This window comes from Chanos chanos, chromosome 3 (assembly GCF_902362185.1).
Source record: "Chanos chanos chromosome 3, fChaCha1.1, whole genome shotgun sequence".
Lineage (NCBI taxonomy): Eukaryota > Metazoa > Chordata > Actinopteri > Gonorynchiformes > Chanidae > Chanos > Chanos chanos.
The window spans coordinates 7,022,501-7,035,000 of record NC_044497.1 but is presented as its reverse complement, the minus strand read 5'-3'; the positions used below and the strand labels follow the sequence as shown (position 1 = coordinate 7,035,000).

At 42.6% G+C, this 12,500-nt stretch overlaps 1 protein-coding gene across 1 annotated transcript in view; it reads right to left on the bottom strand.

Moving 5' to 3' along the window:
• Positions 1 to 12,500, bottom strand: part of pou6f2 (POU class 6 homeobox 2) — an 80,086-nt gene that overhangs the window by 16,263 nt on the left and 51,323 nt on the right. Inside the window, exon 5 of the mRNA XM_030770110.1 lies at positions 3,122 to 3,259. Coding sequence (XP_030625970.1) covers positions 3,122 to 3,259 — 138 coding nt within the window. The remainder of the gene's footprint in view (positions 1 to 3,121; positions 3,260 to 12,500) is intronic.

The following is a 12,500-nucleotide window of genomic DNA, read 5'->3' as shown; positions in this document are numbered from 1 at the left end:
CATCTTGTTCATGAGTAAAGACATGCGTTTGAGTATAAGCCTATTCACAAGGACAAGCATTTGTTACATTTGCCTCATTGTAATTTTTTTGGACATTATACAATAGGGAAGAACGCTGTATAGCCTGATATTCTGAGTAGAGTTGAAAGGACATTATTTCTGCATCCCTCAGAGTTTAAAGAATAAAAAAAAATGATGGCTTTCTCAGAAGAGTATTTGTCAGATTTCTGAGACTTTTACTGAAAAGGGTAAAGGACACAATTAAACGGCTCCGCTTTTGAATAACCCATCTTTGAAGTTATGGAGAAAAAGTATTTACCTTCAGGATCCGAAGGTTGTTATTAGCTACAGGACAAGTATCAGAAGGAGACACTTAAAATGTAATTGTTTATTGTAATGGGGGTGAGGACAGTGATTAATATTTGGTTGCATAGCAACTTTTTAAAAAGGATTATTCATTAAGTTAGGCCAGATGGTAAAAACTCCAGAAACATATCAGTCCATAAGATCTATTCAGTCTTTAAGAGTGTACTGACAAACTTTTCTCTCTCACAGCTCTGATTAAGTCTGGGTCATAACTGAGCAAATTCATTTCACAGGTATTTGTGACAACAAACAAACAAACAAACAAACAAACAAACGTTTTTTTTTTCCTCAATGTACAATGCAATGCAATTAAGTAAAGTCATCAGATTGCATTTTCATGTTTTGGGACACTTTTCTGCACAGTTAGCTTTTAGGGATACATTTTTTGACTAAATCTGCATGCAGTCGATAAACATATATATATATATATATATATAAATTCTGAATCTTTGTCTTTGCCAGTTTTTTTTTCTCTCATGTAGAGAGCACCATGAAGCTATTAAACGCCTAATCGATCAACATTCACTTTTCTTAAAAGAAGAGAGTGAGCCATTTCTCTTTCTGCATGTAAAAGAGCACTGGCATCTCTGCAGAAGTGTGTGTGTGTGTGTGTGTGTGTAAGGGGGGTGGTGGTGTAAATATTATGGTGGTCTGTTTGCTGGGGGGGGGGGGGGGGGGGGGGGGGGGGGGGGGGGGGTGGACTAAGCTACTTTTAGAGACAGCTTAGAGCAATGAGCCTGTGATGGAGTTGTTTTCATACACTCTCACACCACAACTCACACTACGGGCCTGAAAGCAAAGTCAACAGACACCAGAGTTTTTGTCTCCTCCATCCACAGCGTGGAATATCGACCCTTCCTTTTTTTTTCCCCTTCTGCATCATCTTTTCCCCTTCTTCCCTCTTTCTCTCTCTCTCTCTCTCTCTCTCTCTCTGTCTGAAGATTCATCTGGCTGTCCTGTAGTCAGGTTTGGGGCATATATTAGCGTCTTTAATGTTTAAAGTGGGGGGGGGGGGTTGCTTGAGATGGGGATGGAATAAGGGAGGGGTGGATATTTCAGAGAATTCAAACTGAATAATGCACCCCAATATTAAGGTCAGGAGCAAAGGCTGGAGCCCCAGGCTTTGACCATCTCACTGACCTGATTATGTCAGCCAGTGTCAGACTGCAAGACACTACAAAAGCACCGTGCATCCCATCAAATCCATCTCCATGTCGATGCGTCTCTGACCCTCCGGGGCACCTACTGAGCATGCCAGCTCACACCGGCTCATTAGCGCTGTTTAGCATCAAGACGTTTACGCTGGTAACGTACACACACACACACACACACACACACACACAAACATACACACACACACAAACATACACACACACACAAATGCAAACACACACACACAAACACACACACACACACACACACGTATGTGCACACACAACACATACACACACACACACACACACACACACACATGTATACTCACACACACAAACATACACACACGTATGTGCACACACAACACATACACACACACGTGTACTCACACACACAAACATACACACACACGTATGTGCACACACAACACATACACACACACACACACACACACACACGTGTACTCACACACACAAACATACGCACACACGTATGTGCACACACAACACATACATGCACACACACACACACACACGCGCGGACGCACACACGCCCACGCACACACGCCCACGTATATGTATATGTATATGTATATGAATATGTATATGTATATGTATAGGTATATGAAGTGTGGGTATTTCATATATCTATATGTTAGATATATAAAGTAATGTCCTGAAAAACTAAAAGAAAGGAATAAAAAGAAATCCAATTCTACCATGAATGTGACAAGATCATAGAGAAAACTATAAAGATAGAAACTCTACCGAAATAGACTATTAAAAAAAAACAAAAAAACAACAGGCACAGGCTACATGGTTTGTCCAAAGGTTCTCTCCATCTTGTTACCAGAGAGAAAATCTTTTTTTTTTTTTTTTTTTGTGAAGAGGGGGGGGGATGAGACAGGGGTTAGGGTAAATAACGGCGACTTTGGCGAGAAAAGGGCACATTGGCCATACAATCTTCCTCTAATATGTGCTGTGTGAACCTGCGATAAGATGATTCATTAGATAGAGGCTGAGTCTGACAAGCATCATCGTTCAAGACTCCGGCTACTGATGGAGCAATTCTGCAGCCAGCCTGTAAATATGACAAGGTCAGCATTTTATCCCGCCTTGCTTAGCGGCGGCTGGATAAAAGGAGGAGAACCCTTTTGTTTATACCTAAAAGAGCCAAACGGGAGTGTAGACCGGTCAAACTGCCAGTATAAATCACATTAGACTACAAATATAATATTCAATGGAGCCGTTTTCACGTGGCCACGCAGACTAATATTGTGCAGTCGGAGGTCGCATTCGCTCTTAACTTACTCAGTCGGAGCGTTGAACGACTACATGCCGTGAATCTGGGAATTGTAAAGCGTGATATCGTGAAGCGGTGAGGTAAATCAACAGATCCCAGGGAAACTTTCTGTTTGTTTGTCCAAACTGGACAGCTTGGACATTTCAACAGTCTCAAATTTAAACCCCTCAGAAAACCGTTACCTCAAACCAGTCCTGCACATATTGTTTTGGTGTGCATAGACACGGAATCAAGCCTTCTGAAAAAGGAGTGAGAGAGTTCAGTGCCGTACACGTGGCCGGAGGCATGGATTACTCACCTGTCCTTGCGCGTTGGTGACCAGCTGTCCGGTTACTCCCTGTAGGCTGGACAGAGCATTGCCAAACACCTGTGACCCGGCAATGGAGCCCATAGCCGCTGCAGCGGCAACCGCTGCCTGGCTGGCCAGAGGATTGAGCTGGGGAAAAAGAGGCATACAAATAGAATGTGGAATTGGAATGAGACTCAGAATCAGAATCTATGGATGGTTCTATTAACGTATTGGAACATTCTCCTTCAGAGGAAGACCATACAATCAGCAGTCCTAACTGAGCAAATCTATGTTGCTTTCTTTCTTTGCTTCTTTCTCACCATCACTGAATGGGTTGAATAAAGATAGGAATCCAGTTATATACAGATAGATAGAGATAGATATGTTTTAATGTATTAATAATATGTAAAATACATATTATTATTATGAAACATTATATTATGTTGTTGCTTCACTGCCATTGTCCAAATGATTGTGAAAGGAAAGCATCTTTGACCCACTCGATTCATACCAAACCAATCACATCATAGTATTATTTTCTCATCAACCCATGCTAATTCACTTTGTATGGCTCAATCAGGAGACGAGTTTAAAACATTTTTCTCCTCTGCCATTTGTATATCACTTGTTTTTTTGTTTTTTTTCCCTCTAATCCTTTTTTCTTTTTTTACCCCACAGTAATGAACTCACAGGCAGCGCTTTTAAATAAGTGGTCTGACCAGGCAGCTCAGAGCCCGAGTGCTGAGAGAGAGAGAGAGCGAGAGAGAGAGAGAGCGAGAGAGAGAGAGAGAGAGAGAGAGAGAGAGAGACCCAGTGTGAGATAAGCCATATAAATCAAGCTAAGCAGCTGTTTAGAGCGCAGAGTGCATTGCTGATTTGGTTGTGACCCTGCAGACTGAAGCCTTATTAGGTTGTTTAAGCAGATCAACTGCTCCATCAGGACAGCACAGGGACCTTCCAATTACTCAGGAGAACGGGGAAAATATAAACACAGACACACACAGACACACACACACACACATACACACACACACACACACATACACACAGACACACACACACACAGACACACACACACACAGACACACAGACACACACACACACACAGACACACACACACACACACACACACACACACACACACACAGACTACACAGGGGAGAGACCAGTCACAGAGACAAAGAAAAACGACGGGATCTGAAACCGTAGCATATTCTAATGAGAAATAACTGAGACTGCACTGCAAGGCCTGGACTAAATAACAGAAATACTTAACGGAAGAAAAGAAAACCTACCATTTTGAAAGAATTAAATCACAATTCTACAAAACTGGCGTTTCATAAATTCATTTAAAGTCATTAAAGCAATACCAATGTTCTTCGGGTAAAAACAGTTTTATATGTGAATTTCTAAAGCTACATGAATCATGTGTGAAGAGGTCCTGTGATAAGAGGTTAGTACAAGTGTCAGTCAGTGAATTGCCTATGACGTGTAATGTGGACAGCCATACGGACATACAGACCAAATAAGGAAAAACTGCATGACACACTTGCTGCCATGGAGACAATTACAATTACAAAAAACACTAAACAATGGCCTCAGTGCCACCATGCAACTGAATCTACATCTCAGCTACAAGCTGCATGCTTTAAGCTCCACAAGACTTCTATTTATGATCGAGCTGTCGTTCAGAAACCAGTTCTAACACAGACCAAAGTTAAACGTCACACAGCTGAGAGAAATGAGCTCAGATCATAGGCTCTCCAGTGCTGCAAGAGAGTATGTGGTCTAATGAGCTTTCTTATCATTCTGAAATAAAGTCGGGTTTACATTGTGACAAATCCAAAGGAAACTCTCAGCCCCCTGTGGTGATGTCCCATTGACTCCGCGGGTCAGTTAAAGACAGTGGTGGATCTGTTATGGTGTCTGCCGTATGGTGTCTTCGGTTATGGGAGTTCGCCATCCCCCCTGATCTGACTCATGAGAAGCAAACTGCTGATTTTTAAACACTCTCTGAGAGTTGCACACAGTGAAATAATCGTGCGCTTGGAGGAGAGCACTATTCGTCTTACTTCACTTTGTCTGTATCTTTATAAACGGCTGAATATCAGTGCGCAATACTGAGTCAGAGAGAGAGATAGAGAGAGAGAGAGAGACTCCGGATGACTCAGCCAGCCAGAGGAACACTCCTAAATGTGTCCCTCCAGCTTCTGACTACTGATGGCAAATGTGGGACACCTGGGATGAATTAGGGTTTAATACACACAACTTCACTATGACACAGTTACGCATGTTGGCCTGGTGTCTTAATAAACAGTTGAAAGCTTATGTAACATTCCCCCCCCCCCCCCCCCCAAGTGACTACTCATTAATTATTTAATAATCAAACGATGACTGTCAAAAGTATTCACCCCTTGGTCTTAACATCGGTTGACACGGAACTAACGTCTAAAACTAAATTCTGCTGCTTGTGCTAAGTTAACTGTGAGTTTAAAAAAAAAACGAGCGAATAAATTCTCACTGCCTTTGAGTTAACAATGCAGACACAGTTAAATGTTGTTTTCTGTTTTTATCTGAACACAGTGCAGAGAGAGAGTGTGTGTGTGTGTGTGTGCGTGTGTTTCTTTTCTTTTTCCTACATTACATAAATCCCAGAAATCCCTGATAGACTTCTTTAGAATAAATCTACACTAACTTCATGAGGTGTCTTCAACAAGGGGTGTTTATATGGAGAAACCTTTTTTTATATTTGAATTTCTCTTCCTCTCTCTCTCTCTCTCTCTCTCTCTCTCGCTCTCTCTTCTCCACACCCTGAGAAGAGGAGAGCTCAGAGAGGGATTTCGGCTTTGTTAAACTGCAGCTGTTCAGAGGCCCATTCATCTTTCATCATACCCCTCCACCATATATTACCAGGGTTTCTGAAATCAAATGATAAAAAAATGCCACCAAGCGATCAATACTTTTTCATTGACAGTAAAGGTTAAGCACATTAAGAATGACACCGCATTTGTCTTATGAAATCATATCTCATGTTGGTGGGCTAAAATTGGCTGAGATTGATATTGTGTCCCCGGGACTGAAAGTCAACCTCCTCTTTTTTCCCGCTAATCACAGAAATCGCCTATATGTGTCCGGCCTTCGTCCTTCTGAAAAAGTCAAGCGTCGAACGATAATGTCGTGAACCCAAATGTTAAGAAGAATGAATTTTCTGCCCTTAAACACATTAGCGGAAGGGCTACTGTGACGGATAAACAGCTTGGGGGCATATCTCGAAATTTCAAAACCTCGCCTTGACACCTCTCGCAAATGTCAAGCGCTTCTCAGATAACTGACCTAAAAACAGGCACAAATCTCACAGGTGATCTATGAGACGACATAACGAATTAACAAAGAATCCCTGGTTAAAGAATATTTCGCGAGCGAAAACTTTAAGCGCCCACCTGACGTGCCGCCCTACGACGTCGAGCGCTTGACGATGTTTCCGCGCAACAAGTTTTTACCGATGCTAACGCCAGCGTTAAAAAACGGCTTCGGGTTCGCTCTGGCATGAGACACAGGAAACCAGTGCGACTGCCAGTGGCTAAATCTCTTCCACCGCAGTGGCTTTGTTGAGGGGTGGGGTGGGGTGGGGGTGGGGGGGGGGGGGGGGGGGGTGGAAGATAGGTGCTAGCCTCAGAGAGCAGCTTATCTTGGGCAAACATCTTCACATAAATACATGTATCTGTGTGCGGGGGAGTGGTGGAAAGGGCTGGTTGGTAATATCAAGCCGGGATTGAATTTAAAGATAACCCTCCACTCTCCTCCGTCCGTCTGTAAAGAGAATCCGGGATGATCCAGGGAGGGTGTGGTGTACTGAAGATGACAAAGGCCAAAATTTTCATCTCGAAATGATGGCGATATTTAAGAGGTTGCTTTGGGTTTTCCTGGACACGCAGCATGGAATAGAAGTACCTGTTGTTTTAGGTTTCTGTCCACCTCCTTTTTTTTTCGTCCACTGTGTTCAGTTTGTGCCGTTCTGTCTGGATTCGGAGACTTTTCTATGAATGTCTGCTCTTGTCCGTGCAACTGCTACATCACCATTGCTAAGCAACGTTTGTAAATGGCAGAAGTGTGAAGCACCAGTAATGTCATCAGTTATTAGTCTGGCAATTTTTGAAATGGCTCTGACAAGAAACAAACAAATTAATGAAAAAAAAAAAAAAAAAAGAAAAAGGGTACATTTTTCGCTATTTCTTTCCTAACTGTAACTTCGGGTAAACAGCGCAGAACTAAACCTACTCAAGGCAATTTCTACTGCTCGGTACAGCAGCTATAGTGGAAGAAGAGGAGGAAGAGGAGGAGGAGGCAGACGAGGAAGACGGATGAAGAAGAGGAGAAGAAAGGATTCCTGTGTTTGACATCTAAACAGGTGATTTCATGCCTTTTGCAGCTCCACTCTGAAGCCCAGAGGGAGGCAGGAAATGACAGTGGTGCTCCACCATTTGCCCTGATTGCATGTGTGGCTGGAGCTAAACAGGCCCTGTTAGTGGCAAAGCAGCGGGGAAGGTATTGTCTGTCCTCGCCTCTCCTCCCTGCTCGTGCGCGAGCTGGTCAGGGAACGCCATCGCCAACGAGTCAGTCTTACCCCCCCAAATGTGCCCCACTGCAAAGACCGAAAACAGAATTAAAAAGGAAATGAATCAAATGAAACTAAATAAGCGGTTTAAGTGAGAGATACTGAAATGTCTTTTTTTTTTTGTTCTTTTTGTCTTATGTCAGTTGGTGTTGAATAAACAAACGCGAGATCACTGCTGCAGTTAGGAGGGAATTGACTACACTGCTTTGTTTCGCCCTGAAATATTCTGGAACATTCCGCTATGACTGCCTGCAATTATAAACCAACAACACATTTTATGTTGATGTAAGCTTTTTTCACAGACGACTTAACTTTGAAGCAAGGTAGACTGTATTCCAACTCTCATTTTTGTCCATGAAGCCAAATTGTTGAGTGAGGTGGGGGGGGGGGTATATCTTTTGCACCCCTGGCAAAGCGAGTGAGTAAATTTTAAACTCTATTAAGTTGAGCGTGGCCTGTGCAGTCAGTTTGACCATAGGGGTCAGTTCGGGCAATAACCCGTGTAATCTTCTGAATGAAGAAAAAAAAAAAAAAACAGCCTCTCCGTTCCGTTGCGAGGAAGCAGAGTGGACATGAAAGTACAAAAAAAAAAGCTCCAAGAACCGGACTTCATTTTCTGCTTGTCCTTTTAGAAAGTAGCGATTTGAAGTTAATCGCTACCTTAGCGAAGGTAATCGGAACAAACACACAGCAAAGGTACCTTACACTCGCCCCCAAAGGTGTCACGCGTCTAGAAGATTTTCACATCCTCTAAAGTGGTCAGTTGACGCTTTAATCAGTCAGAGTGTTTACCATGGTGTCTATTCTTCTGCCTCGTTTTCAATGGCATTCATGCAACGTAATCAATTTGTGCAGGGCAACAAATAGGATATAGTGGGACTTTAATATCAACCTGACCACATCAGGACATTTGTCATTGATTTCACCATTTTACACTTTCAGTGACTCCGTGATATAAGGAAGCTGTCAAAATGAATGCAGAAGAAAACAAAACAAAACAAAACAAAAAAACTGTTCTTACAGGAAAACAAATAGCACATAGGAAACAGTAGGAGTTCAGTATCAAACCTAATGTTTTTGCGTTATGAAGAAGCATTAATAAGTTGATGTTTCAGGACTGACTGATCATCAAACATGCAAAAACTGGGCATGTTGTGTGATATGGATTCCGGAACTGTGAAGCACAGTGGGCGGAGCTTAGAACAGCTCTAGAATGTTCTAAGATGAGTACCAGCAGGAGTGAGATTCCAGGTTCTAACCCCAGCTCTGCTACGCACGCTGAATTCGTCCACAGTGGCACATAGCTGGCCATGTTCCCTGGGGCGGGTGTGTTGGCCTGAGTCCCTTTCGCTGCTCCCTAGTGGTCGTATATTAAGTGGAGCTCCAAGTCATTCTTGACAGGCACATCCACTAAATGAACCAATATAGAATTTAAACTGGATCAGATGCGACACACGTGAATACTCTCTTGACTTCCCTATGGCCTTCAGACCTCCTCCTACCTCACTCTAAACTTCTTCCTTTTCTCCTCTGCCCCGTAAGTCCCCTCAGTCTGGGTACACAGAAATGCTATTAAGGCCCTCCCAAACACCTCCAATCCCCAGTCTGCTCCCACCACCTCCTATCAGCCTGTTCTCCCCGATTCTCTTAGCACCACTCCAGCTACTCATGGACCTCTGCTCCAAAATGTCCACCAACTGGGAAAAAAAAGGAACCATGTAAAGAATAGTAGAGGAAATGACCCGGAATTTTCAAAAAGGAAGAAAGAAAAACTATCAAACGACAGCGACACGGTGGTATGCATCCGAGTCAGCGAGCGTACCTTTCCCAAAGTGCATTGCACGTCACGGCTCTTACGGAAGTGTCGCACGACCAGAGGCCGGCGGAAAGTTCAATTCGTTAACGTCATTAAAAAAGGCAGATTCTTCCGGGAAAAAAGGGCCGATGAGGGTCACGTTTAACGAGCAGAAATGCAAGTGATGAAAAGGAGAGAGCATCGGGGAAAAAAAATGATAAATGTAACTATAAAGGAATGATTCACTGTCCGTTACCAGCCGTCAATCTTGCCACTCATTAGTTTCCTCTCGATATTAGCAGCGGTCTCTGACATCACATAAAAATCTGGTCTTCTCCATTTTGACGATAACGAGAGACTGCAAACTCATGCGGGTCATCGATCATCTTTGCCCCATTTTCTCTCGGATGGACCCGTGCAGAGGATGCTGGGGTTTAAAAAAAAAATTATTTATAAATTCAAAGCATTATCATTTTTCCTGTTGAAAAATGGATCCCAAACACTTTGCTCCGTGTACAACGTGATGGATTAACGTTTCCTATGTTTTCCACGCGGTGAAATTCGGCGTGAAAACTGCTGACCACTACGACACAATTGGTGCGGTTATTTCCGTACAGTCCCAAAGTTGAATAATAGAAAAGTGTAATAACTCAGCTAGAAACTTGCGTCTGTGGAAATTCAGTGAAAATACAAAGTCAATCCTCACTAGCCTCAAGATACAAACGTGAACATTTGCCCATTTGAATTTGGTTACAATAACAACGGCAACAACAAAAAAAAGACAAATCGGTAGATCTCTTAACCTTATTATATAAGACATCGAACAACTGACTTGATTAAAAAACGAGATATCATTCTTCTACTGCTTGGGCATTTGCAATTCATCAGAGCGAATTTTCTACTCCGACATTTGGAAAAGAATGCCATTTCTTTGGACTGCTCTGTTGTTTGACACACAAATATAGCATTTGAATGACTTTAATATCGTCCTAATCAATGACTGGTGATCTTTTGATAGCCTCTATGCAATATAGTGGGGATGACCTGTGTCTGAGTTTTATAAACAGAACCATGGAAAAGGATTAATCTAGAGTGTGGCGGCCAAAACCCCCGGCCCCTAATGAAGAGAAATGGGTTAGTTCCTAGAGCTTTCTGTCAGGTGCCATTTGAAGACTCCAGGCAGAGAGATTAATGATGGTGGAGAAGACTCTGTGGCTATGATGTGGTCAGTGTCCGATCGATAATACACACACACACACATACACACACTTGTGCACACATCAGTGCACAGGCTCATAGATTCTCACTGTTTCTCATACACACACACACACACACACACACACACACACACCAGCACACGTACTCATAGATTCTCACTCTTACTAAGTCACACACAAGATACTCAAATAAACAAAAGTTTTGTATTTCAGATGCTGACACTTATGCACAAACATAAGCATATTTAGTATGCTCAAACCTTATGTGCGTGCGTGCACACACACTCTCACACACAACAGGACAAAAATGGACACACGATCACTCTCTCTCTCTCTCTCTCTCTCTCTCTCTCTCTCTCTCTCTCTCTCTCACACACACACACACACACACACACCATCAGTACTAAGTGGAGTGATAAATTGATGGCATTTGTAGAAAGCATTGATTAGACTCTTCTCCGTGTTCTCAGACCATTCCACAGGGGTCAAATTCGGCTTAACAAGTGCACCCTGGTCTGACCCATATGTTTCTTATATTTTTTCCATTATTGTTTTAAACTATGGGCCTGGCCCTTCGTATGTAGAGCTTGTCAGTGTCTAAAGGCGTTGTCAATAAACCATCCGGTTTCACTGAGTGGTCATTTCCTCACAGGGACCTCAGGGCTCGGTTTCTGAAGACAAGGAAAAGAACTATCTCCAGGTGCCAACTCCACCAGATTAAAGGAGAGAAAAAGGGGAGAAATGAGGAGGAGAAGGAAGAAGAGGAAGAACTTTGGGCCGTCTCTGTGGGTAGGCACAGCGGGTCGGGAAACAGAGCAGGAAAACCCAGTGTCACAGCCTTGTGTGGTAAAATGATGAAACCTCATGTCTGGAACAGCACCGACTGATCCTGTTTTAACCATTTTCCATCCACTCTGGATGTCTTCAGAGCCTGAATCAGAAGGACGTCTGGCCAATGACGACAAGAGTTCAATGGGCTGATATTCTGCTCATTTGAAGGTCACAAGGATCTTGAACTGTACATAGCAGATAAATTAAAATGTATCTCGGTACACCAGCATTCAAGTTCAAAGGCTTGAAGGTAATGGCTCAGTATAAAATAAGATGTAATGCACATACCCTGCATGACCAGTACAGTAAAGTCAACTAAAAGGCAGAAAGTAACCAGAAACATAAAAAATATTAACCGTCACTATATATTCATATAAATATATAGTGTCTGTTTAAAAGTCACAACACGTGGTTTTACTGAAAAATGAATTATTCCACTTTAAAAATTTTTGCTATTCTGTAACCACAACTTTATCCTATAATTTCTACTGTAGCTTCTTTTTAAAATAATCCCCCTTTTTTTTGGTAAATACAGTAAATGAAACTAATGATGCGTTCTCTGAGAGGCTTTTCCCCGTCTTGGCCGTGACTTTTGGTTCATAATTATTCGTATGAGAGGTGGGGAGGGACAGAGTGCCGCTGATGGACTTCGGTCTTATTTTCTGCTTCAGTCAACAATACACATTTCTGTTTTCACATCAGGGCCGGGCTGTTACGTAAGGCAATTTAATGCTTCTTAAGAGTTTGCATCTGTCCTGCATTAATGCCACACAGAGGATAGGCTCCACGCCTGGACGGCCCATGCTAACACACGCAATTAGATCCTCAAATACACACACGGTCACTCACACACACATGCACACACACATACTCACACACGCACACATTCTACTTAATTCAAATGATCCCAATGAAAAATAATGCACCGAA